Here is a 27715-nt window from a genome sequence, read left to right as displayed (position 1 = left end):
ACACCCTGAAATCCTGTTCCTCCAATCAGCTCACTCAGCAGTCTAGATTTAATACAACTGTCCTTTCTAGTCTTCCCCCCTTTTCTTCTGGAGCAGCTCAGTCTCCCTGCTCTTCTTTATCGTTGACTTTTTCATACTTTTAAAATTTCATCTTTCATTCCCTCATCATCCCTTCATCATCAGTTCCCTGCTTAATGCCTTAGCCAAATATAAGCTGTCCTCATCTGTATGCTGGCTCTCCTAAGCTTCTGGTTTTGGTTTGGTTTTTTTTTTTTTACCAGAAGTTCTCTCTTACACCAAAAATGTTCTGTGGTAGGAATACAATAGCCAAGATAACTGTGTGCTGTTTCCAATACCTTTCTGTTGTCGTCTCTTTCCAGATGCATGTAATAAGTAGGAAAGAGGCCACGGTCCATTCCCTTCTTATCTCTAGTGATTCGACATTTGACTGTAATACCACGGGGTGCAGGGCATAATGCAAAATCCTCCAAGTTCTCTACTTCTCCCAGCTGTACATCTGTCTGAGTGGATGGACTACAGGAAGCACCTGTTTCCTGTGGGAAGAACCATCATATTAGCAAATTAATATCAGATCCAAGGTTCTGGTATTCCCAAAGAAAAGAAAAGTCTGTTGAAACAGAAGATGTCGTGTCTCAAGAAAGTATTTGGGAAAGGGAGGTTAAATGAAAGGCCACATGTGTTTCCCTCCAGAAAGTGGCTGAAAGTGACTTTTACTCCGAGGAAAGACTAGCCCTCCAAGGGGTGGGGAGAGAAAATACCCATTAACCAGGCATGAGTAAATTGCTAAGAAGGGAAAAATATTATGATACTGGAAATACTCTAAGCAAAGAGCCTCTCTGCTTTTAGAGGTTCAATCACTGTAGGAAATAGGCAGCATGATTGTCATTGTTTAACTGGAGCTAGCAATAAAACCACAATAGCCACTCACTCATCTCCTCCCCCAATAAGGGAGAGAATCAAAAGGGAAGGGGAAAGCTTGGATTGAGATAAACACAGCTTAATACAATAACAAAATACTAATACACTACTAGTAAATATATATATATATATATATATATATATAAAATAGAAATAAAAGATACTCAAGGCAATTCCTCACAAACACGCTGAGCAGTGAGTCCCAGGAAACAGCACCTGGTTCCACAGCCAATCCCAGAGAGAGAAAAGAGGAAAAAGAAAAGCCCAGAGGTCTCTGCAGGATGGCAAAAGGCCAAGCTAAACGTCCCGACCAAACTTCTCCGGCTACCCCCAGAGAAAGAGAGAAAAGCAGAAGAGCAGAGAGTGTGAGAAACCAGAAGGCCCCACTCTTAAATCTGAAGCATGACGCTAATGGGATGGAATACTCTCATTGATCAGTCTGGATGTCAGTCAAGCTCTGCCCCATCTCTGCCCTCCCTTCTTCGATGCCTCACATCTGTGGGCAGAGCACTCAGTGGGTCTTCCTGATGCTGGTCTCTTCCAACTCACATAGTTTGTCAGTATATATATGTATGTATCTCACACACACACACGAACACAAGAACACATTAACACAGGAAATAGTTAGAACCAGAGTTTTAGAAGATGGTAGGATATGTTGCAGTAATCAGGCACAAGGCTTGGCCACACAACCATACTGTCTTGCAGCTGTTTACATGCATCAAGTACTTTTTAATCCCTCTACTCCTTATTTTCCCAGGCTTCTCACTCTGATCCACCTTGACCTCTTTCTTGTCCCTCTTGAGTCCCTTCCCCTAAACACCCCATAAAGAGTTTTGTCCAATCCCAGAATTCTCTGTTTCATCCCAAAATTCTGGTCCTCCTTGCATCCCACAATAAATGCTACAAATCTTCAGGCAGTTATCTCTCCTAAGTTTGCATGGCATTTCAGTTTCTGTTAGTCATCTTGGTGGATTTTACACCAGAGAAAAATGGCCTGATCTGTCTCCTTTGAGGGTCATAAGAGCAGCTGATTATGTTCCCACTTTCACTGATCAGGCTACTTGGCTTCCTCCACCCACCGTTGTTCTTTTGGTCATTACTAGGTCTTTGTATTTAACTCAAAGGCCCTCTCAGTCAGATAACCTGACAGTCATGACCTTCTTCTGCCTTCAAGGATTAATAAACTAGCTACTGTAGTTGCAACTATTACTTTTTTTAACTCAGTGCTCAAGGGGTTAGTACTAAAATCAAGCATGTGCCCAGCCATTATCAGAAATGTATTTTTATACACTTACTGCAAAAGATTTCTCGCTGGTTGCAGAACTAGGCCTCTCAGATTCAGGATACGGACAATGAGATGCTGGTCTCTTACCAGCTTCTTCCTCTTCTGTGTCCTCCTCATCAAAATTCAGACTGCCTGAAATTCCTGTCAGAATGCAGGAACAAACAGTTAACCTCTGGAAGAAGGTGTCATGAGTTCATGGGATCACTAATTCATATCTTACTCTTGCAAAGCCATTCAGCTCTTGCTCTTTTAATTAATTTCTGTTGTTTCAACTGCTGATTTTCTTAATGTGCTACATATTGCTTCCTGGGTCTTGTAATTCAATCCCCTGGTGCCACTGTGCAGATGATTAAGCATACTCTACAAGATATAGCATACTGCTTAGTGTATGTTGTCATTGAATTAATTTTGCCTATTTTCACACAAAAAGCCCTCCATGTCTTAAGAACAAAAAAAGAAAATCCAGATCAATATGCTGACACCTATGCCATAAGTTGGACTCTACAGAGTTTACATCCTTTACCATTTCCTCGTAGTCTTATACACACTGAAGTGGAGTATGGTAATTTTGCAGTAGGGCCCCTCCTAGTTTTACATCAGTAGCAATAACTCAGGTCTTGTGAATACTACTAATGATTTGATTTTTAAAATAGAAGTGCAGACTGAGTAGCTCCAATACTCATTTATTTAAGGTTAAACCTCAGCACAGTTATGTAGAGATGACTGTGGGTATATAACTGAAATAACTCCAGATAAAGACATTTTTAAAAATCTGCTGTAGACATCACTGTTTGGTGTTTCCTTCCACTTGAAACTGCATAATCTGGTTCTGCGATCCCATTCTTTAATTTGGTTGTAGAATGGAAAAGGACATTAAGCACTATGTCAAATGAACACAGCCTGCTAAGCTGAATTAATTTCTGAGAGCCAATATTAAAACAGTGCTCCCACATGGCACTGCATAGAAGGGGCATTGCTGGAAGTTCTTTGTCTCAGATGAAACAGAAAAATACAGCTTTAACAACCTGCCAGTAAACTTCCCAAAGCACATTTGGAAAGAGGAAAAGCATTAACCCTAGTACTCCAGCCAATATTAAAATTCACTGTTTATATTCTACCTCCACTAATTTCCCCTGAAGTTTCTGGGTATTTTTTTCTTGCTTCCTTTACTAACTCTTGGATAATGTTGCTATCCATAGGTAGGCAGCTGTTGCATCTCACAAATGAATGGAAGTATTTCCATCCTTATATATATGGTAGTACCTTAACACAAAGTATACTGGAAACATTCTGGAAGACAGGCTCTGCAAAATAAAAACAAGCCATGTACCTTATTAAACAGTAGCCATTATTTTGTTGCAAAGTGCTTAGGCTGCATGCAACAAAAAAAGTTTCCTGTGGCACTGGCAGCAACGTTAAGTACTTGGCAGACAGAGATGGACACTCCACCAGGAGACTACTCAGTGGGAAACAATTACTGAATACAAAACTCTAAAACTGTTGATTGCAAAAGCTTCTGACTCAGGAAAAACACTTTTCATGTTGGTCTCCTAAACAGTTAAATTACGGCATTTACTGGCTACAGAGGGTTCTGCTGTTGTGAAAATATTCAAGCATCGTATCCAGATATAATATATTTGGAATAAAAATATGGCAAATGTTAGCAAAATGTGAAGCATAGCATTTTGTCACCAGCTCTTTGGAAAGGTCAGAAATTATACAGCACATTGATAAACCTTTAAAATGTAATTGGTATGTTCCAGTTAATATCAGAAGAAGGAACTGCAATTCTGCATTTCCACATGCTATAAATTCTACTAGCTCTGGATTTAAAAGTAATATCCAGATACCTGTTTCATGATTCCTCATATTTTTTAGTTTTTTTAATGCTACTGAAAGAAAAAAAAAAAACATAAGAAGTAGGAGAGCCCTAAAAAAGACCTTTGTCCTTGTAATCTGTTACCTCGTTTCTGTAAGATTTCTTGCAGATCTGGCTTGCCTGATGTGTCTGTTAGAGCCTCTCCATAATTTTCCTGATCTGCATTGTATTCTGTTTTGGAAGATCCAGCAGAGAGATTTTGGAGCTTGGTATCCAAATCTTGCATTTCTGATTTCAGGAAGGCAGCCGGTCCATCAATGCCTGCCGGTCAAAAGGAAATGGAATACTAAAGTCTATTTTATTATGGCTAAAGACACATTCCAGGATAGTTCTGCTTTTCATTTTTCTTTGCTCAAGCATCCCTTTAAAGTATTGATATATACTTGTTCAACTTTTGCCAGAAGACTTAGGAGGAGTCAGGCCTGACTCTGGTACAGACCACCTATTAGCTTAAACATATCAGGCATCAGTTTCTCTATTTATAAGTATAGTGATTGTATCTACCTTTTCACAAGGCCTTAAGCAATTTAAACAAGTTGTATTTGTCATGCACCTTGATGTCTTTCAACTTATTTATGGGAAACTACTCTATTTTCTTTTCCTTCAGGTTCCTTGTTTACTCCTGTGCCAATAAGTGAGTGCTCTACAGTGAACATCGCAAATCAATTTGATAAAAATATCTAAACCCACAGGCAGAAAGACACTAAATGTATGCCCTCTATCTTTTTGGTAGAAATGAAGTTTTCATGTTTAATCATGCAACACAGCTGTGCACTGCACTTTGTAATTGGTGGAGATGTCTTGATGTCAGGGTCTGGCATAATACTTAATACATGTTTGTGTAGCGCACAATATGTAAATGTAGTTCCAGCTTTGGATTTCTTGCTTTCCCACTGCTTTCTTTCTTAAAACTTTACTGCTTTATCTAGTCACCAGATTTCTGACATGTTTACTGCTGTTATCACTTTTTAACAGGATTTGTTACTACTGAAGTACTATGGAAGCTAGTGAGGAAGCAGTTTTCATTTTTCTTTCTTTTAGTTTCAGTACTACTGAAGTTTCCTAACTCAGAAGTTATATCAATCTTTTATCTCACTCTCTTTTCCACTTAAAAGTGTCTTTCAACAGAAGCTTTCTCCCACCTGATTTTAAACACATAAATGATACCATCCACATCACCACACTCCTCCCCATCCTATGATCATGAAAGACATCTGGAGAACAAGAAAAGCGTTCAAAAGGCAGGGGATAACATAGTTCCAAATGTGACCTTCCAATCAGGTATTGCTGGTTTGTTTGGGCTGTTAAAATCCTACTCTACGCTTTAATTCCCTATTAATATAGTGGTGTTATTATAACATCCTGCGATAACATACATCTCAAAGCCTTAGGATGCTTCCTGTTACTTTCTTGATGGGCTGATGGGATCCTGACTCTGATAAACTACTTCCTGACGTTTCCACTGGAATATAGGCATTTCATTGCTGTTCTTTTTTCCATCCTGTGACATGCAAGTTTTAAGGCTGTCACTACTGCATTTCTTTTCACTCCTAACAGAATGGTCACTATTTTACTGTAATATTTTGAGACCACTGAGTTACGGCCTTTGATACCACCTTTGTGCTTGTGACTTTCTAGACCACTACAGCTTGTGATGTTTCAGTTGTCTCCCTGAAGCCCACAGAAAACAATAGATGAGGTAAAAACCAGCAAGAACCTAATTCGGTATTCATAAGACTTTAGTTTTGCTCTTGTCTACTTCATCATTCTGTCATATGCAGTCTTGAGATACATACCATGATACAGTGAAGGAAAGTACAGGCAGTCGCTAGCTCCCTTTTCTTTACCCTACAGCTTCAGAAGACTATCTTGCTTCAGATTTGTATCTCCCTACCTTTATAGAAGTTCCTAACCCATTTCTATAGTTCTTCTTAGCTTAACACAAGAGAGGGACTACTCAAAGGCACATGAAGATACATTCTCAGCTGTCACAAAATTCAGGTTAATGCTTTTGTTTGCTTTTACAGTTCAGTGTTGCTCAACCATACTGTACTCCAATGCTACTTCTGTACATACAAAGGTGTGTAATGAATGTTGTTTATCACTTGACCACTGTCAAAGCAATGTAGGTACCCATCTGTGACATAAAATGCACTGACATTTTGAGGAACATTGTTGCTAACCAGCTGATTACTTACCATGCAACATAACTTCACTGTGGAAAGGTGTAGGACTTTCTACTAAAGGAGTCTGCTCTTCACGCCCTTTGGGCTTTGACTTACACAGCTTCGCCTCAGGATTTGGCTGTACCATCAAGGGATCAAGACGTTTCTTCCTCTGCTTCTTCTCTAGAAGAGCTCTCTGAGAGAGAAAGAAAAAACATGAAATAAGGATGAGTAACCACTAGGTTTGTTCAGCCTGGAGTAGACTGAGGAGAGACCTCATGGCCACCTACCCTTTCCTCACAAGGGAAGGAGGAGGGGTAGGTGCTGATCTCTTCTTTCTGGCGATTAATGATAGGATCTCAGGGAATGGCAGGAAGATGTGCCAGGGGAGGTTCAGGTTGGACATTAGGAAAAGGTTCTTCACCCAGAGGGTGGTGGAGCACTGGAACATGCTCTCCAGGGAGGTAGTCACAGCCCCAAGCCCCAAGAGACTGGACAATGCCCTCAGACACATGGTGTGAATTTTGGGGTTGTCATATGCAGTGATAGGAGTTGGACTTGATGATCCTTGTGGGTCCCTACCAACTCAGGACATTCTATATTCTATGATCCAGAGAGGCAGAAACCATGCCTCAGCAATTGGCAATTACATGCCACTGATCAGTCAGGATCTCAAATCAACCTGAAATACCCTTGTGATATCTTACAAAAATCCTAGACAGAGAAATCACTGTGTCTTTGGAGTGAGACATTGCCTTTGATTCTTCATCAGTGGTTGATGGGTGATGAGAATGATATGTGTGTATTTTCTGACCTATCCTCAGACCACCAGCAGATAATTTAAACTCCTTTCATCCAGTCTAACTGCAGCAATCCTTAATATAAATAGACAAATTCAGCAGTCATTTATAATCCAATATGAAACATTTCACAAAGTAAATGTTACAAGATGCAGCATGGTCATGCAATTTTATTACTCCATGCATCCTACTTACTTAAGCTGATAGAGTGGGCAAAACAGGTCACAAGGACTCTTTGGTCTTTCCACTGCAGTTATGATTGGACTAAACATTCTGTCATTTAGGGCAACTTCCTGTGCATACAGGGAATGTATAATTTTTCCTCCCTATTTTGTACAGTTAAGGTAACTTTGTATTAAGAGAACTATCTCCAACACTATCTGTAAATGCTAAGTAAAAATGAGAGCCCTTGCCCTATGCATTATATGGCAATTAAGTCTTTTACTATATTAGTATAACATTTCTAAAAATCCTTAATCAGGTTTTATACTGCCACTGCAGTTATAAATGCTGTTACAATGCAGCAAAAGCAAGTCAGGGCTTGGAAAGGAAAAGGCTTCTACCTCTAAAGCTATCATCTTATGGGGAGAACTGAAAACAAATAGTTTCCAAAAACTGATGTTAAGAGATAAGACTTTGAGGGGAAAAAAAATGCAGTCATTAAAATATTATAGGACTGATCCAGTAAAAGGAAAATTTATCTACGTTGCAAAAATTGTCCATCTAATTCCAGATTAAAAGGAATGAACAGTAAAGCAAAACGTTAAAAAATAAACAGTTTTTCCAAGATACAAATACATTTGATGCTTATGACCGCCTACTAAATGAGAACAGAAACAACTTAAATCAAGGCAAATGGTGACATTGCACCATTTTAAAGACAGCCACGCTTAATCCTGAAAAGTTAAGGTGATGCATGAAGAAGAAGGAAAAACCATATTCTAATATTCTGTAATGCACCACTATGGAAACAATGTGCATGTGCCTTGCCATAGATGCAGTTTATCCATGCCTGCTTCTTAGGCACCTGAACACCCCGGAAAGTCATTCTTGATGACAGAAACCCTTTATCCATCACATTTATTTTCAATCTCCAAGGACCCATGAGATAAACCATACCAACAATTCAATCCACTTGAGATACGGACATCTTTGGAACCCTTTCCTCTCCTATTATGCTTTTTTTCTCTCTCTTGTTGGTTCTTTCCTCTCCTATTAAGCTTTTTGTCTTAAGCGAGGTTAGTTTCTCAGGCAACTTCTCCCTGAAGAAATTCGCACACAACTCAGCCATTGGTCCTTTATTCTTTATGCTTTTTGAGCATGGAGCTAAAAAGCAAGCAAGCAACCAGCCACGAAAACAAAACAACATTTTCTATTTAAGTTCATGATTACACTTGGAATACTGGACTGCAATACATGTAGTGTTTGTTGCTGCAGGATTTTTTGCAAGGATTGTCCTGCAGGTCAAAAATTACATAGAATTCCAAAGAGATTATCACATTGCTCTAGATGAAGAAAATAAAAATAAGCAGAAGAAGTCAAATTCTTAGCAAACACTAATTACAAATAAAATTTGTTTTCTAGAAAGGTAGTCAGACCCTCCAGAAGAATTTACATTGGTTTTTGTTGTTTGTTTGATTTTTTTTAAATTAAAGCTGGGCAAAAGTAAAAAAAAGAAATTGTGAGAGTTTATAAATCTCTAATAGTTTAAATAAAAGTACAGAGGGAAAACAAGAATCAAAACATTATATTCAGAATAGGGGCTTGAGAAAACTTTTTGCCAAGGCAACTACCTAACAAATAGATAGACATAAAAAAACAAACAAACAAACAGACACATCCTAAAGGCAGTAAGAAAGTATACAGCTACTCCTTGAATGGGAAAGTGAATTTGGGATGTAATAACTTTCAGGATTAACTGATTATTGTATTAGATGAGGTTTTTTAAACATTTCACTGCTCACCAGTCTATTTTTTTTTTCTTATTATACTACATTCTGTTTCATCAAAGAGTTTCTAGGACTCACCAATCCAACGGGATCATATTGGTTTATACTGAAACACATACTTTATTGCCGGTAGATGCAACCGACCTTCTTGCAGGAACTTCAGGATAATCTAAGTTACAAAACCCAACAGTAATTTAATTTGTTTTAAAAAGGCTTCTCTCTACTACCGTGCTTAATGAGGTAGAAAAAAATCTACAAGCCTGCTGACAGGATAGTAGCAGTTCATTTTCTCTACATCAGGTGGCAGAGCAGCCTTACATTCAGTACTATGTATTCTCAGACTTATTCCACTAAGATGAGTCAAAAAATGGCAATTTTAATTTTGTCTACTAACTAGCTACTAACACTTTGTCCTCCAGCTTTGTGTTACAGTAAAAATTCATGTAACACTACAACAAAAAATTTAACTAGTTCATGAACCAGTACATATAACCTGTTAAATAAATAATAGATACAGATTATAATGATTTGTTCAGGATTTTGTGAACTCCATGTATTAAATACTTTCAAAACCATTTTCTTTGCACCACAGAAAAACATAACATCAGAATACAGGATGATTAAAAGATCATAAAATACCAACTACAGTTCTAATGAGCTTCCAACAAGCTAAGAAGCCCAATATGTTAGATGAATATATCATAGTAGACTTTCAAGACAACTATTTTAGTATTCTTTCTACAACTGCGATGAACAGGAAGACGGTATACGAGAAGGTTCCAACTACTCCACCCTTGAAGTTGCAATGCCATTCTACTTATTATTTGGCAGGGTCCTACCTTAGTAGACCATGCAGGACAGATTCTAGCTATGAAACATCCTCTCCACTCTTCCAGCTCCTCTTTAGTTCGTGCTGAGGCAGTAGTGACTGTACTAGTGATGATGGCATTAACAAAATTTCATGTCAAGAGTAAGTAAGTACCTTACCAGGTGTATTCAGAAGTATGCCTTCAGCTTCACGCCCTCCACTCACAGGGAGACAGCAGCAGTGCACTTTGAGCTGCCGGTGCCTCAAAAGACAGGAAAACACCTTCTACTGTTGGGAAAGTAAGCACTGCCTGAGCAGTCACACACTGTCTCCTCAAAGAAAAGACAGTAGTCTAGAAAAAACGTCCTGATAGGCAGAGCTGACCCACAGATGGAACTTGATGCTATGCATTATTATAAATACTATTTAACTGCAATTACATGGTTTCCAAACCTATCAAGAAAAATGAATGACAGGCATGTGCCTTTGCTGTGGCAAATTCTCTCTATGGTCAGATGTTCTAAACATGATCCTGCTGGATTAAAACTTTTTGCATTTTTTATCCCAATTCCTGTAAATGCTTAGGACAAATTAGTCAAGCAAGGCATCAGCTGCCACCAGCAATGAGTCCATCATGTCCAACAGTGATCTCCTACTGACCTCTGTTTCTTCAGATGGCATGGTACTATTCATGTAAAGGTTAAAAACAGACTTTCAAAGGTAATATTCAAACCTAAATATGCAATTCTAAATTAGAGACTGTTAGCATTTCTCAAGAAATCTCATTTGCAAAGAGAGGGTGTGGTGTTACAATATATTTTACTGACATTTTCTAGCTGTTGTTTTTGCAGGTGATTGCAATCTTAACCAAATCCAAGAGAGCCTGAAACAAAATTGCAAAAGGGTATAAATTCTTTGAACTCAGCTCTTCATGATTCAATTGACAGTTGCTCCAAGGAAATGCCACCCAGCCCAGCAGATTTTTTTTTGGTGAAACAGTAATGCACCCCTATGACAAGGTCTAAAACTATGCACACATTGACCACAGTGTCTAGCACTAGAAGCCAGTGATTACTACCAGCTTGTGACCCAAGACAACAGTCCTCAGACACTAAAGTTCATCATCAAGCAGTCAGACCATCATCAGGTTTGGACCTTCTACTGAGTAGCATTTGGCACTAAATGCTCTTTTACTGAGTACTTGAACTAATGCTGCTTGCCTTTTTAAAACAAACAAACAAACAAAACTAAACCAAACCAAAACCCCAAAACAAAACAAAAGAACTACTGTTGCTGGATAGCCTACAAGTAAAAGGATTATAAATATGACCAAAGATAGAATCATAGAGTCATTTTGTTTGGAAGAGACCCTCAGGATCATCAAGTCCAACCATAATCTAACCTAACTAGCACTAAACCATGTCCCTAAGCCTTTTAAACGCCTCCAGGGATGGTGAGTCCACCAGTTCCCTGGGCGGCCTGTTCCAATGCCTGACAGCCCTTTCTGTGAAGAAGATGAAATGCCTACATATACACAGATGAAGTTGGTAATAACTCCACTGGCTGAAGCCAAAGCTAAGCAAACTCAGACTAGAAATAACAAACAAATCCTCATAAAGAAGGTTATTTTCCACCACAACAGTCCCCTGAAGATTCTTATGTCTGGATTTAAAGATCCTCAGCTCTGAGAGAGAGCTCTTATAAAAAAGATACTTTAATTTGAACACAGATTAATGCAAGACAATGATTTGTAGTCTGTGGAAAATGGCCAGCTACAGAATCACAATAATCTCACATCTTCTGATCTATTTATAAGCATTTAAAATTTTATAGAGGAAGAATATTAAGGATGGACACTTCATTGCTTTGAAGAACATGGTGATCCAGCAAACAGTGCTTTAAAAACTGAAATCTATAACCTCATATTTGACAAATGCTGGGCTGTAGATGTTTTCTTTATAGGGAACAAACAAAAAAAAAAGGCAAAATATGATGGAAATCTTGCTCAACAGTAGTGTTAAGGAGGACTTTCTATAACTCAGGGAAACCTTTTCTTTTAGGATTAAAATGTACGATCTCCTGCAGCCTTCCTTTCTTTTGATTCATTCTTGCATTGTGGTGACTCCATCTGAATGAAATAAGTAGGATGTATGAAAAATAAATGTATCAAAGAAATCAAGCCTACAAGCCACAGCAAGGTTCACTTAAACTAATGAAAGCCATGAAAATCTTTAAAGAAAAACATTAGCAATGAGTTCTTATTTGTAATCTTTAGACCAAGCATTTTTAGCACTTCACCCCTATATGAGAGTGGTGAAGCACAAGAACAGGCTGACCAAAGAAGCTGTGAATGCCCCATCCCTTGGAAGTGTTCAAGGCCAGGTTGGATGTGGCTCTGATCCAACTGGTCTAGTGAAAGGTGTCCCTGCCCATGGCAGGGGGGTAAGAACTAGATGGTCTTTAAAGTCCCTTGCAACCCAAACCACTCTAGGATTCTATGATTTCTCAAGTCTCTAGATGGCTAATTTTTGTTTTCATATATTTATTTTTACCAGCTTCAGCACTATCACTTACCTGATTCTCTAGTTTCAGCTGTCGTAGTTTCATGCTTTCATCCTCAAAGATTCTGAGAAAGGGAAAGAAACAAAATAATTACTGCTCGTAAACTGTTTGCATTGCAAGAGTACAGGTTATTCAGAGACTACAACTTCACCATCAAGATTTTAAAACAACTGTAAAACATAACTTCTATCCCACAAGAAGACCAAGTTACAAGGCATTAAAAAGAAAACATACTTCACATTCTGTCATAAATAGGACCAAACTGTAGTTTAAACTTCTTAGTAAACTGTTTTGAAAACATTATATAAGTAAAAAAAGGCTTAATTACTGGCAGATGGAATATGAGCCATTCTTGAGGTGGGCTATGAGACAATTTCTATCCAATGGCTTAGCAAAGTTCAGACCAATTCAGTAAAATCCCTGCTTCTTCATAAAATACTCAATTCCAAATTAACTCAGAATTGTAGATTTTGTCTTGGAATCAAACCTGCACCATTTCCCCCTCCTGCCTGACTTCCCAGAACTATTTTTAATACCTGAATCTGTATTTGCAACACCTGATATTAATTTCTACAGATGAAAAAAACTACTTAAGTGTTTTATACACAACTTTCATAAGGACTCACTTTTTTGTTCTAAGTTGTGTTGCATATAGACTTCCCATTTCCTTTTGCACAATCATGAATTATTATGTAAAGTGCAATTTAGAGCAGTTAACCCTACAAAGGGAAAAGATTAAATAACAAGTAAGCACATATTCTGCCTACCACAGTTGTGCAGTTTCCCCCTACACAGCTTTGACAGAGACCTCTCTGGAAGTAAGAAAGCATCAGGAAGAAAATATTTAATATGAGAAACAGACAAACATTATATATTTTATTGATATCATGTAGAAAAGGAAGGCTAGCCAAAAATTCAACTTAAACAGGAAATTCTCCATCTGGTTTAGGTATGCAGAAATGTCCAATGATGTGAAGTCACCAGCTGGCAGACAGTGCTGAACATATAACCCTAACAAGGAAAAAAAAAGAGATGGTGAGAAACAGGGAGAGAGGTGGGGTGGTGTTTCTGCAACACATATGCCATGGAAATTTGATCACAGCACAGAGAGCTAATGAGCAGAGAAAGGGCTCAGAATCCCATTAATCCCTAGTAAATCCACATTTGACTCAGCTTCCAGACAGGCAGATGACAGTCTGGAGGTCCTTACAGACAGACTACCCTAGCCAGCACAGGTCCTTGTTCTTGAAGGCTTAAAAGTGCAGAACAAAAGTTTTATATACAGACATATAACAGTTTATATACTCTAAAATTGGTGCTTATTGCCAACTAATGCTATTTTACAGCAAGTTACCACTGGCCTGGTTTTTTACTTTGCCGTTTTCCTTATTTCTATAATTTTTGTCTAATATATTTCAAGTATTGTCACATAACAGGTCTAGGACCTTGAAAACACTTTGCTTCTAAAAACTGACGTTATTCCTCACATGAACCAGTAATAGGTAGCACCTTGGATTTAAAGGTAATGGAGGGCCTGGAAGAATGAATGTTAAGAGGAAGAGAGAGCTGTTGCATGTCCCCACCGCAAACGTTATACACTTGTCTTCACCTGCAAACATCCACAATTTAAGAAAGAAACATGCAGAGACACACCTTTCCAGTGCAGCAAAATATACTTTAGTTGTCATGTGAAATTTCAACATAAATTTAAAATGTGACATGCTTTTTATTTAAAGCATAGGCGATGGAAAAGGCCATCTTTGGTAGTCTGAAAAATGCCTGAAAGCTCCAGGTAAAATATTCATGACAAAAAAAAAAAAAAAAGGCAGGGGGAAGGGAGGGGGAAGGGAATATTCCTTTTCATATGCCTACTGACTTAAGAAATAAATGACATTTGTTAACTGTAGACAAGAGTTTGTTATAAAGCAATCTCTGTAGCTCTCAGAGTTATGGACACATTCTTATATAATTAAAAAGAACTACAAAGGTGTCCTGTGTAGATACAAGCTACTGTCTGAGGTTTTGTTGCTTTTCCTAAAAGAAAATGCATCCCAAAAATTAGTCTCTTCTTCAGAAAATAAAAAGCAATAAAAACACCACAACTTTTGGAAATAAGCTTCCAGGTTTTCCTTTTTACCTGGAAGATGGCAAAATGCTAATATTTTATGACTGACATATATGCCTTATGGAAAACCTCAATGAAAATTATTTCCTTCATATTTTTAATTTATTTCCTACCCACACTGGAATAAAGTTACAGAACATCAAAGACAGGTCTGAAGACTGTTGGAACAGGACCATAATGCAAATTAAATGATGCCTTACCACCAGCTGCTAAACTGAGACTCAGACATGTTTGAAACACAGAAGATTCTAACATATCACAGAGCCTGGTAAAGCAAAAGATAACAAGATTGTTCTCTTTCACAATCATCTTGTAGCAGGCCACAAAATGAAAGCAGCCATCACTTGCCATTATAAAGTGCAAGGATTCATACAAGGAGCAAAATAAAAAGAAACAAAGCCATGAGCACTATGGCACTTTAAATAAAATAGTAGCTTAAAAAAAAATTACACTATTTTTACCTACTCTTTCTGCACTTGAAAGTGTAACATAATAACCAGATAAAAAAGAGCTTCCAGCACATGAACACACTTCAAACTTTTTATACCCACCACAGTAGGGTTGGTGTTGTTACAGACTTTACAGGAAATGGCTGTGCCAGAATCACTCCTACAGTTCACTCACTGCTCAGGAATGCAAGTAGTGTGCTAATACAGCTGTAGGCTTCACACATCCTTTCAGATCGATTAACTACACAGGCCAGTATATCTACATGCTCTGCCAACATACCCACACAAAACCACTGTGCTCTTCGCTGTGCTTTTCTGTTTTAAGGGTTTATGCACAGTAAGAGGGATTCCAGTAGGAACAGGAAGAATAAGCAGCATTTTCACAGATACAATACCACAGTTCAAAACAGGAAAAAAAACCCACAACCACTAAACCAGCTGCCCGTTTACCTTTGATAAATAAGAACTGAAAATATTCAAGTAGCCTATTGCGACCTTCCTCTTCCCAGCCGCTGCAGTGGAGCAGACTACAGAAGACACGGCCCACTAACACCTCAACTACATTTACCAGAATCCACTGGCTCTCCTACTAAAGCTGCATGATGGGTAATGGACACGTGTCACAGAGGAAGGAAAAAGTACCCAGAATGTAACACAGAAATGAAGACTAGCAATTACCCAGGATACAGAATAAATATGAGAGTAGGAAAGCAACTATTTAACAAAAACACTCAACTGCAACTGAGAAGATACAACAGCATGTCTGAATGTGAGAGAAGACAGCAAGACAAAGAGGTTTGCAGATCCACTCCTCCTCACAGATCCGTTTTCACATTCAACATAGTCCAACATGAAGCAAAACGTTTCGTTTTCAACTGATACCACCTCAAATTCCTGCTGAAATCAGAATTAGTCTTCATATCGTAAGCAGAAATTAGTGTTGCAACAGAACATGAATGACAGATTTATTTGATCTTTCCTAACCATTTTCAGAATATCAAACTAAACACAATGAAGAGATAACACACAAGTTATGGAACAGTGCCATTCATATGTGCCATTAAGGCTTCATTTTTATGCAGTTTATTTTCATTCATGTAAAAAAAAGCACATAGTTATTTCAAAATGCACGTATTATTTTTCAATAACACACTGCAATTCTGGAATTATAAACTATGTTGTAAAGCATACGTATGGATAGGCAGAGTTAACACTCTTGTTTTCATAGCAACTTCTCTGTGTTCCTGAATATATTACACTTAAAAGAAAAAAAAAAGAAAAGTTATATTCTAAGCACTTGGCAATAATTATCATTGAATCAGCCAAATACAAACTAGTGGAATAAAGCAACTCTGAGAATAATGAAATACCCTGATAGTAAAGCAGAACAACATAGAAAATAGGGCAAGAAAGCAATCTACCAGTCTGAAAATGGTCTTGGTGTTTTGTCTGAAGTCCCACATGGGAAAGGATTCTGAAGAACTGAAAAGGGTTCAACAGAAAGCTGAACAAATTGATCAAGGCCTGGAAAATTTACCTCTTAGCAAGATTCAAATGCATCCTACGGTTTATTCATGAGAAAAATAATGAGTACACTCCACTGCATTCCATGGATTTGAGGCCACAAATGACTATTGATGAGAGAGGAAAAGAAAATAAAATCCAGGCATATGTAACTGAAGCTAAACAAATTCTGATTGCAAATAAAATTTTTATTTAACACTGTGACTAATTAACCATTGGGATACATCGCGGAGCTGTGGATTTCAATAGAAAACAACAGGTTTTAGTCAAGGTTGATTATTATTATGCTAAAAACTGCTGTCATGGAGTAAGGCTGTGGTTTCTTTCAGATTTCAGGTGTGGTTATCCCTGATGGGAGAGCTAAGCATTCTTCTTCAAGTTATATCAAGGGACCAATTAAGTCCCCTTTCTACTGTGACTGTTGAAGCTCTAGAGAGGCAAATAAAATGTTGCCTTTATTATGGTTAGTTTTGCAAGGAATTGACTGGTTGCAGCTGTGAGCAAGAGGCCACAAGGAGAGGAAGCAAGAAAAGGCACAGAAGAGCAGCCTGTAGAAAGAAAATGTTCTACATGATCTTTCATGTAGATCTACATGTCTTTCACTGGCAAGACAGATTTTAAATATGGTGTGGCAGTTGCACATCCCCCTGAGTTTCAGAGCCTTCAATGGGGCAGTTAGCTCTTCAGCACCTTTTTTGCCCCACTGTGCCTGTCCCCACATACACACTTAGGATGGTACCAAAGTGCTGACAGTCACATCCTCCCCTACCCCAGGGCAGGGTCAGTTCACCTCCACTAGCTGGTGGGGCAGGAGGGGCGGGACCCTCAGTCAATTGACAGGGTCCTGTTAAGAACCCTGAGTCAATTGATAGGGTCGTTAACAAAGGAGGTGCCCAGAGTAGCTGCGAAGCTTCTGGACTATGCTGTAATGCCCACAGCAGGATCTGACCAGACTATAAAACCCCCTTTGAGTGGTCTTCTCGGAGCAGCGGGTCTGTGAACTGGAGCCCTCTCCTTAGACTGGGACACCATACATTATATGTATAACGCCCTAATAGTAAGTGAAGTGTACCTAAAAGTAACAGGCTGTTGAGGTTAAAACAGCCCAGCAAGAACACATTTGGCCTAAAGCAGTTCCCTTGAAAATGCGTCTCTTTTGGGGTGACTGTTCACATGCCAAATGTAACTAGGTAAATAATGTTGCAGTCTAGTACTGACTGACTGCATCTAAGTTAATGCAGAAAAGAGTATTTATCAGTAAAGGAGACACAAATGTCTCTTTAAAGTACTTGCTCCAGTGATTTTTTAATGTAAAATGAAACGGTGTAGGCAAGATGAAACAACCACTCAGAAGAATCTTCAGTTTCAAAATGGTTATCTGTGGAATCACAAAACCATAGTATAATATCATCTCAAAAATGCAATGGGATATGCTCTGCACTATTACATATCTACACCAACACGCCTTGAAATAGGAAGAATTTATTTGGCAGGAGATTGTCAGGTGAACTAAACAGGAAACTGCTAGTAAAGTAGCAGAAGATTAAAAAATGAAGGGTCTATGGGACAAAAGTTGAATTATGGTGAAACAAAGAATAAAACATATGCAATTTGGTAAGATTCCTTTTCTAGAAATTGATTCATACTGTCTTGGTGGACAAGTTGACCTTCAGCCAGAAATGCACTCTCAAGGCAAAGGTGGCTAACAGCATCCTGGGCTGCTTTAGGGAAAGCACTCCCAGGTCGTGGGACGTGACCCTAACTCTCTGCTCAGCATTGGCAAAGCCACACATGAAGTGCTGTGTCCAGTTCTGGCTCCTCAGCACAAGAAAGATATGGACATTGTGGAGCAAGTCCATCAAAGGGTCATAAAAATAATTAAAGGAGTGGAGTATATTTCATGTGAGGTGAGATGGTTGAGCCTGGAGAAGGCTCAGGGGTGATGTATATACATATATAAAAATATAAACATATATAAATGTGTATAAATACCTGATGGGAGGGTGTAAAGGAGATGAAACCAGAGGTGCCAGCTGACAGGACAAGAGACAATAGGCACAAACTAAACCACATGAAGTTCTATCCAAACGCAAGAAAAAACTCCTACTGAGAGAGTGGTCAAACACTGGAACAGGTTGCCCCAGGAGGTTGTGGAGTCTCCATCTTTGGAGACATTCAAATCCTGACTGGACAACATCCTGTGCAACCTGCTGCAGCTGATGCAGCTTGAGCAGTGGATCCATTGGACCAGATGATCTCAAGAAGCCGCTTTCAACCTCCATGATTCTGTGTTTCTGTCTATTCAGATTCTGGAGATCACAAGGTAAATGGAGATAGTTTAGAGCCTGAGTCTGAGAGAACAAACTAGATGACAATAAGAGAATACAGGCTGTTACAAGAAAATGCAACAAGCATAATGAAAAGTTTAAATTCTGAGTTCAGAAATATTTTACTACTGTACTTCTTAGTGTTTCATACACCATCGAAAAACTGACTCACCAAGTATAAAAGACTAGCTCCTCCTACTTGGAACAAGGGAACAGAGTGATTAAAATAAAGCAGCACTCTCTGGACAGAAGCTAGTAAAACTTCCATCTGGACTATAAAGAAGAATGCAAACAAAACATTCCCTACTATCCTGGGAGAGCAGAAAGTAGATCCTTGTTTTCCTTAGCCACAAAAGTCTCAAGTAATTTGTTACAGCATCCCTAAGGTGAAGAGAGTCTTCTTTTCCTGGAAGAAAGGCCAAGAGAAGCCAAAAATTCACACAGACCATTAATCACTAAAGCCATCATGGATGCTCGGAGGGTGGCACAGAGAAAGACAATAATAAGAATATGCACATAAACTTATCTTAATGTGTGTAGCCAAACAAGGGGTTTTAAACTGGGGTTTTATTACAATAATTGTAAGAAAAGGGAGACAAGGAATCTCCTGCCAGACACATTACTTTGAGAGTTCACAGCTGGTGACTCCCAGCGATCTTGACACTAACAGGGAAGATACAAATTCACAACATAGATTTTCAGCTCTTAACCACCAATACAATTACAGAATGCTGTGCTTCCAAAATCACGTCTATTCATATGAATTTAATGAAGCTTAGGTTTCCGTTAAAGAAAAGAAACTTTATTTCATAAGCAGAACACCAGCTTTCTATTTAATGCCCTATCAACTATACACTCCAAATCCCCATAGTCATTTCATTGATAGAAATTGTGCTTTCCAAGGAAAGCGCAAAGCAACATCCACAAGGGCTTAGAATCCTGACTCCTATGATCCTCTGTTTATGAATTATTAAACCTTGTCTATCATTCTTGTTGACATCGTAGCCCATTACAACATAAAACCAGCTAAACATAAAGCAGTTGCTATTCTCTCCTAGCAACAAAGTCAGCAGTTAAATAGCACACAGTATTTTAACCCAGCCTAGATAACAAAATTCAAAGTTTCCTGAAAATAAGCATATCATATGTCATGCCATGAATTGCACTTGTTTTATAGGCTTTTGAACTAGAATGAGGTAAATAATATAAATGAAATTTTCTGAACTGACACTGTAGAACTGATTGTGGACTTTCAGTTGCAGTATAGTTTTTTATTTTTAAAGGATTGAAAATGGAAGCCATTAAAGAGAAACAGCAAATTTTAATTTCCATTCCAAACTTGATGACTCGGCAAGATACTGCTGCTAGATTTAGATTCTTGTTCTTTTTTCTTCTCCTCGGATTTCACCTAAGAATGCTAAATGAGAAAGGAGTACAAAAGTGACCACAGATTTCTCTAACAATAACACAGGCAGTTAGAGTTCTAGCATCCCACAGATATGTTTTAAACAACGCTAGGAGTAAGGGTAAATGCTCTTTCAGTAGTCTAAGACAACAGCTCTAGGCATATCAACAAATTCACTTAGAAGAGAATTCCTCCCATGATCCAACTACAACACAATCAACAATTTTATTTTGGAGATCACCCAACTGTACCTCAGTGACAAAACAAGTCAGGAACTATCCCAGTGCAAGTCTGGTCACAGGAAGTTATCACACATATAAAGCCATAATTATGCTGAAATTAGGTCATTTGTCCCTCCGACAGATACCATATCAAAGGAAAAAAAAAAAAGGAAAAAGAAATAATGGTTGTCCCTATAAAGATGGGTCATCAGTAACTTAAATTCTAAATTGTAAGAGATGGGAGAAGAACCTATTAGAAACTGAAGAGACAATTCAAACAAGGTTCAACTTTAAGACAACTCTTTCATTGTTCTAACAATTGCAGTTAACAAGTTCATTTCAAGTAGTATTTGGAAATTTTAGTGACAGGTGTAACAGCGTTGCTACTTTTTCTCTCCTGTCACATCATAGGAAGTGAAGGTGATTCCTTCTTCACTCACACTGACAGCAGTGGTATAAAATTGCAGTCGCAAAAGGTTTTCTTTTGAAACTGTACTCCTAGGAGTACATCTCAACATCTATAAAATATTTACGGATTCCTCTCATTTTGGACAGATTTCTTGATTATAATGTTCAGACTTGAAAGGGATGAAGCAAACAAGATATTAAGCCAATTCTCTTTTATCTAAGGATAAGATTTGTAGAATTAAAAAACCTGGAGTTTACAAAACCGTGATTGTTAATTGCAAGGTCACCTGTGGCCAAACAAAAATACCCAAGGACTAACAGAGATACTGATAGGTTTTAAAAGGAAGTTTAAAATTCTCTGTCTTCCCTTGATTACAAGTATAGCTAAAATCATTAGCAAAGTATTTTGTGTTTTTTCCTCAAAATGATAATTAAGGTTCATCTATACAAAACAGTCAAGCCCAGCAGCCATCAAGATTCCTGACAACTGCAACTGCACTAAAGTTTTTTAAATATAGAAAGGGCTTTTGGCTGGACAGCTATAGATGAAGTTACTGTTGAGTATTTTTCAGTCCACGGGCTCATAATCTTTTGAAAATTTAGCTTTTTGACAACAGGTCCTTTTTTGAAGACACTGAGGAAGTGTCTCAGAGTTCCTGAGTTCACAAACAGAAAACCACTAACCCATGGACGTCTAGTGACCCGAGAAGCAAAGAAATTAGGGGAGGGACTGCTGTACTTGACACAGAGTTTTGTAGTCTCTGTAGACTCAGTTCAAGATTTTTGTACCTTGAAAATTGTATTCCTTATACATGACACCTGCAAATCAGAAGCTGAAGCACATTTGTAAGGCAGCATGTGAGAAGCTTTTACTGTTCCAGCACAAAAAAGGTAAAGTTCAGTCTCCAAGATTCTAAAATACACACATACTACCATAAGAACCAAATTCCCTTCTCAATATTTTAAAGGCTTACAATGATTTAGGATGACTTTTATCTGAAAGTTTCTACTGTATTCAACGTAATTAATTTCCCGTAAGTCTCAAAATGAAGAAAGAAGGTATAGCACCTATCAAAAACATGAAATAGCACTAACAACCTTATTGTTTTCTAAAGCATTAATATAGTTGTGCCATGTCTACCCAAAAGTCAATAAAACTTTAAAATTACCTTGAACAATTTCAGCTGCAGTCACCTTAAATGGAAGACAGTGTTGGTAGACAAGCAGTTGGTTAACACAATGCCATAGTTGCAAGGGACAGCCTGTCTCAGAGATGGCCTAAAGCCAAGATATCAGCTGTCTATCCATCAAGTATTCTACAACACGTTTACAAAACTGTATTTAGGTTTTACTTCTCCCCTTTACCTCTGTCTACCAGAAATAAAATACTTTTTATATCTTAATGTGTATTTTACATACTGCTCAATAGTAAAAGTAGTTCACACCAGGAAAGATGCACACACAAAAGACAACTGGTTCTCCAGTACAGCCCTTTTTTAACTTTACAGGTAGTATCTTCATTTCTACAAACTGCCAGTTATTATGTATCACATTTACTTTTTCTATTGCAACCCACTGTTTGGACAACTGAAAATTATTTTACCAAACAGGAGTTCTAATTACTAAATTAGTGATTTATGAATAATTTAACTATTCTCTTCTCAGGAAAATAAGATCCTTCTTTAAAATGCAGTCTTTTTCTTCCTGCAATTTATTATAGTGCTGCTGAATATTCTAAGTTCTAAGTCAGACTCCTAAAAATAATAGGCCTTAAGGTTCTATTTTAAAACTACATACCTTTATTTGGATTCATGTATTCTAGTTTTCTTGCTTTAGCCATTGAGACTAAGAAAGTTCAGGTAACGGACTTTGTTTCATAAACTGGGGGTGGGAGGGAAGCAGATACCACATGAACTGCCATTATATTTACGTTATTTCTGTGATTCACCCATGAAAGTATGCAAACATGTTTCTAAGTAGAAAGAAATTGTACTAGTACAATTATTATCAGAAAAGATGCACCATTTCCTGTAGCTTCAACTCTGTCAAAATTAGATGTCTACTATCTATCCAAGGACATTCATGTGCCAGGTCATCGGGTTTTAAAAAACTGTTTCCAGAAGTGATATACAAATCCCAGCCTTTGAAGTCTGCATAAAGAATCATCTTCTAACGTTTCACAGCATATTTTGTTGACTCAAGCAACTAGGGGACCCCTTCTACCTCTATGGCCTGTTTACATGCTCAACTAAAACTACCAATTATATCTCATAAATAAACACAATTTCTTCTCTACGCTGTGTTCGCTATAATCCAACTACTAGAAGTCTAGGTTTCTCTTTATTTGCTTTTCCTTTCTCTATCCAGAGGCCCAAAATGCATTTTTTCTTGTGCTTTTACAATCACACTGATTCTGTCAAAACCCATTTTCACTGCCTGCCTGCGTCCTCACATTCAATTTCAAATAATTTTGGTTTTGAGCTATTCAAGTGCCACAGGCATAAACTCTTTCCAAAATCTCTGCTCCAAAATTGACAGTTGTTTTTCCTCTTACATCAGTTAAGTTCCATTCAGTCATTTCCTTTTCCTTTGCAATGGCATACGGAGTATGTCACCACAGACCCGAAGAGCTTAATCAGGAACAGAAGAGCATAATAACATTGCAAGAATGCTTCACAGCAACACCTAGAAACAAGCAGAGTGAACCGAGACCACACAAACCCAGTTTAATCTATATTGAGAGGAGGCATACATAATACATAACGTCGAAGAGTTAAGTGCATACAGTACAACCGGGTTACACAGCCGTTACGCGCGGGCAGGAAGCGGGTGTTACGAGTGCACCACCGCCCCAACAGCGCAACGTTACCCGGCGGGTGTTCACGCCACTGCTCGCTGCCCTGCGCGCGCCAGCAGCCTCAGTGACGCCACACAGCGGCATGCGGCTCTGTCCGCCCAGGCCTCGCTGCGGCCGCTCAACTCACCATCTGGCGCTCTACAGCCGGGTGGGCGCCGCTTCTGATGCAAGGCAGAGCTGGACGCAGCCCCGGGTCAGGTCGCCTCCCCGAAACTGCACCCGCCCGCCGGCACCCCTGGCCTCGGCCAGGCACCCGCGGGTTCCTGCCGCCCACGACCCCTCTTACCTGTCGTCGATAGGGCCACTTCGGCCCCTCGGGCCCTCCATCCCCAGCCTCGCTGTTGCTATGGGTCCAGGCCGCCGCACCCAGCTCCGGCCTCACCGCTACCCTTGGCAACGGAACTCGGTACTGAAGTGCGGCGCCATTGGTTGAAAGCGCAGCACACGGGCCGTCTATTGGCCGCGGCGCCTCGGCAGGACAAGAGCCACTTGCGCCGGGCCCGAGCCCAGGCCCGCCCCCTTCTCCCGCGCGCCGTAGGGCGAGGGCGGGTCTTTGCGCCAGCAGCGCCGGGGGGCGCATGGGGGAGAGTAAGGGCAAGGCTGTGGTGCTCACTACCCTCTGCCTCGTCCAGAGTTGGAGTAACAACCCCTTCAAGAAGCCACGTCGCTTAGAAAGCTCTTTTCAGAGCCCCCTTCCCCAAGGGAGCCTGGCCCAACATACCCCATCCCCAAGAAAATACCCTCTGCACCTTTGTGGCATTCATCAGGAGAAGGCAGCTAGCATTAGCACAGGGCTTGACTTAAATCATCTACCCTCTTCATCCTTGAAAGTAACATTGGAACATGTCTTTTCCCACCAAGTTAGATGTCAGCCTGCCTCCTTGAGAGCTCAGGGTTTGCCTTCACCAGTACATCAGCAGCACGCAGCTTCCCTCTTTCCTGCAGGTATTTCATTAGTTGAGGCCGCTGTCTCCAAGTAACCTTTACTCCATACTCATGCTCGGGAGTATCTGTAACTAGTATTGCTGCTGACTCCCCTCTCCCACAGGGATCAATACCGAATGCCAGCTCTTTTTCTGCATGCCAAGCATGGCTACTTAGTTGTGGTAGAGTGCTGCTGCACCTCCAGTGTGTTACGGAAGGCACCTGTGGAGTGTCTACATCTGAGGGACTATAGACTTCTGGCTCCACAGGCTGAGGAGCAGGTAACAAAGGTATTTCACTACAGTTTTCCAGACTGTTCACCTGGAGGTTGGCTTTTGCTGTTGTCCCTTTTTTGGGCTGGCTGTGAGAGCGCTGTGTGTTCTTTCTTGAGTGATTTGGATGATCCAAGGGCTGGACTGCATATCGATCTGGATTCTTAAAACTTAAAGAAGGAAATGTGCAGGCTGTAGCTCTTTGACAAGCTCCTCCTGCATGAAATAAACTGTGGTTGACATCCTGATTCTGATGTCTATGAGGACCACAATGCTTCTTCTGGCAAGCTTTCAACACCACTGACTTAGTTGTTTCAAATTGTGGACACACCTGAAGGGAAAGACATAGTAATAATAATAATAAAAAAAATATTCTCCAGACAAAAGGAATGCCAACCTGATTCTACTCGCTCACCTATCAAATCTTTTTTCACTATGTCTTCTGGTCTACAGCTAAGAAAATCATTACTAACAGCTGCTAAGCAGGACATACCTCTGAACCTCATCATGTTTTGCCACTCTTCTCTGAAAAGTGATTGGGGTGCAAGTGAGCTATTCTCTGGCAACTTAAAAAGCACTCAAGATGTGAGTTTTAAACAAAAGTCTAACTTGTGTCTACTCCTGTAACCCCTGTAGATTTAAAATAGTTCAAACCTGGATTCTGTTTGTGTTTTTTTTTCTTCTGTGTCTTAGCACAACTCTGAATAGATTCAATGAACTACATTCTCAGTCTCCCTGAGGGAGTTGAACTGAGAGCAATCCAAAGTTATTTAAAGGATTCCCACTTAGCTCCATCACCTTAGATTATGTTAATAAGCCTCTAAGAATATTCCCTCAAAACATATTTACTTCAAAATACAGATAATCTCTCTATTCTGGAGTAACAAATCAGCCAAAAGCCACTTCTAAAATCAGTTTTCTATAGAATATGGTCAAAGCTCAACAATTTCTTTGAAAGAATCTGGACTCTTGCTCAAAACCTGGAAATCCTTATTATGGTATTCTCTGTCTTCTTGAGTATAAACAAAAAGAGTCAGGTTCTACTTCTTGCAATTTGTTTTTCCTTAGAGCACACGAAACTAGGTTCTAGCTATGATAATTACAGATCACTTTCAGCATTCCTAAGTTGCTGCATTAGTCCCTCAAAAAAACTAAGTGCAATTTAATTAAGGATAGTGACTGTATGCTGTACAACTGAACTGTTTGAGTGCAAAGCCTTTGTGCAGGAAGAAATAAATTATTCCCTGACAATTGTATCCTGGCACATACTTGTAAGAACATAGGTGAACCGCTGACTTTGAGGAGATGATTTCCTGGCTTCAGAGGACATGTAGGGTAGTTCTTTACCAATGTAGGAATCTAGCAGTCAATAAGGTATGAAAAACTTAGATAACATCAAGAAGAAAGGAGCAGAAAATCAGTTGCCACTGAATCAAGTCAACAGAAACTCTGCAGAGGATGATTCAAAAAGTTACAAACCTACCAGGATCTTCAAATTCAAAAATATGTAACAGTTTCAGTGCTGATAGCTTCAAACAAACTTTAGAATCATTGTATATTTGAAATCAAAGAGCCAAGTACCAGTGTGAGCATTTCCACCTCTTCCAAACAAAAAGAATGCTTATTAACCGTAGTTATTTTACTTAATATTTCAGAAGCCATAAACCTAACTGACTCAAGCATATAAAAAAAATTTAAAAATTGAACATATGATAATTCAGGGTTAAGGCATGACAAAAATAACTCCAGGTCACCAGGAACAAAGGAGTCTTTCATGCAGGTTTGAAACCACACTTCCCAAGCCTGCTTTGTAGAAGAGCAGACAGTCAAGCAGCAATAACACTTGAACAGAGTTCTCCTAGGTGATGACTGTTGTAAATGTCTTTGCAGCACCTGTTTGCTTAAAAAAGAAACAATCTTTCCATTACATGATATAAGGAGTGTCTTAGGACATTGCAAACAGTCCCTGAAATACTTTTTCTGACCAGAAAAGGAGCCCATTAGAAGAATGATACAGAGAGAAATTATTCAAAACACACAGAATGGAAAAGATGGCAGGTTAGATCAAATAATCCTGAAGTGAAAGCCAATATTCTCTAAATTCAGCAGTGTCAGATTTAAACAAAACATTTAGTACCTCAACGTGTAACATACAGGCAAAACTGAAAAACTATCACTGTGGGATGTTCGATACCAACCCAGGCAGCAGAGGTATTCCGGTCTACAGGTTTTGTAGGAACGCGTCTTGGATTCTCAGCCGAACGTAGTGGAGTTTCATAGCAATGGACGGGTCCCTCTTGCGGCCTCTCAAGGAATACCAGCTCTGCCTTCCTGGATTTGTGGGTACATTTCTTCTTCGGAGGCATCAAAAGATACGGTAAAAACACCGAGAAACCTCATGGTGCTTGTTAGAGCCAATTGGAAAAAGAGGAAAGCACCCAAGGAGATGCTAAAGAGCTCTCAAATCTGTAGAAGGCAAATAAATGGACTTGAAGACAAACTTGTTTGGAAACTTCAGATCTAGTTTTTAACAAAAGTAAAACATTTATGCAGTGGTATATTGTCCACATCTCTATACAGACTTTGTCCTACCAGTTTGACTTTCTGTCAAATTTCAGGTAGATTTAGAAATGCACAGCAGAATAGATAAATGCTCCAAAGCTTCACTAAAGCCAATAGGCAAATACACTGGGGGACACATAAACAAAGCAAGTGATCCAGCAGCAAAAGGAGTTTGCCTTTGAGAAAGACTCAGTGTTACTGGAAAAAAATCTTATTTCTTATGTTTTGTATTTAAAATATGTGTTTTCACA

The 27715-nt window shown here is 39.1% G+C and overlaps 1 protein-coding gene across 10 annotated transcripts in view; it reads right to left on the bottom strand.

Moving 5' to 3' along the window:
- Window positions 1-25202, bottom strand: part of TULP3 (TUB like protein 3) — a 33179-nt gene extending 7977 nt beyond the window's left edge. Inside the window, exons 1-7 of one of the 10 annotated variants that reach the window (XM_065849210.2) lie at window positions 23993-24572; window positions 13257-13401; window positions 12403-12454; window positions 6305-6467; window positions 4191-4367; window positions 2238-2368; window positions 357-554 (exon numbers count right to left, since the gene is read on the bottom strand). In XM_065849210.2, the coding sequence (XP_065705282.2) occupies window positions 357-554; window positions 2238-2368; window positions 4191-4367; window positions 6305-6467; window positions 12403-12454; window positions 13257-13330 (795 nt within the window). In that variant the 5' untranslated portion in view covers window positions 13331-13401; window positions 23993-24572. Of the gene's footprint in view, window positions 1-356; window positions 555-2237; window positions 2369-4190; window positions 4368-6304; window positions 6468-10007; window positions 10159-12402; window positions 12455-13016; window positions 13110-13157; window positions 13203-13256; window positions 13402-15414; window positions 23398-23992; window positions 24584-24951 lie in introns of those variants that run through there. The other 9 variants (XM_071814995.1, XM_065849235.2, XM_065849295.2 and 6 more) reach the window with 9 other exon arrangements.
- Between the last annotated feature and the right edge of the window lie 2513 nt (window positions 25203-27715).

The sequence above is a fragment of the Patagioenas fasciata genome, chromosome 1 (assembly GCF_037038585.1).
Source record: "Patagioenas fasciata isolate bPatFas1 chromosome 1, bPatFas1.hap1, whole genome shotgun sequence".
NCBI lineage: Eukaryota > Metazoa > Chordata > Aves > Columbiformes > Columbidae > Patagioenas > Patagioenas fasciata.
The sequence above is the reverse complement of the archived record's forward strand: the minus strand, read 5'-3'. Positions and strand labels throughout refer to the sequence as shown.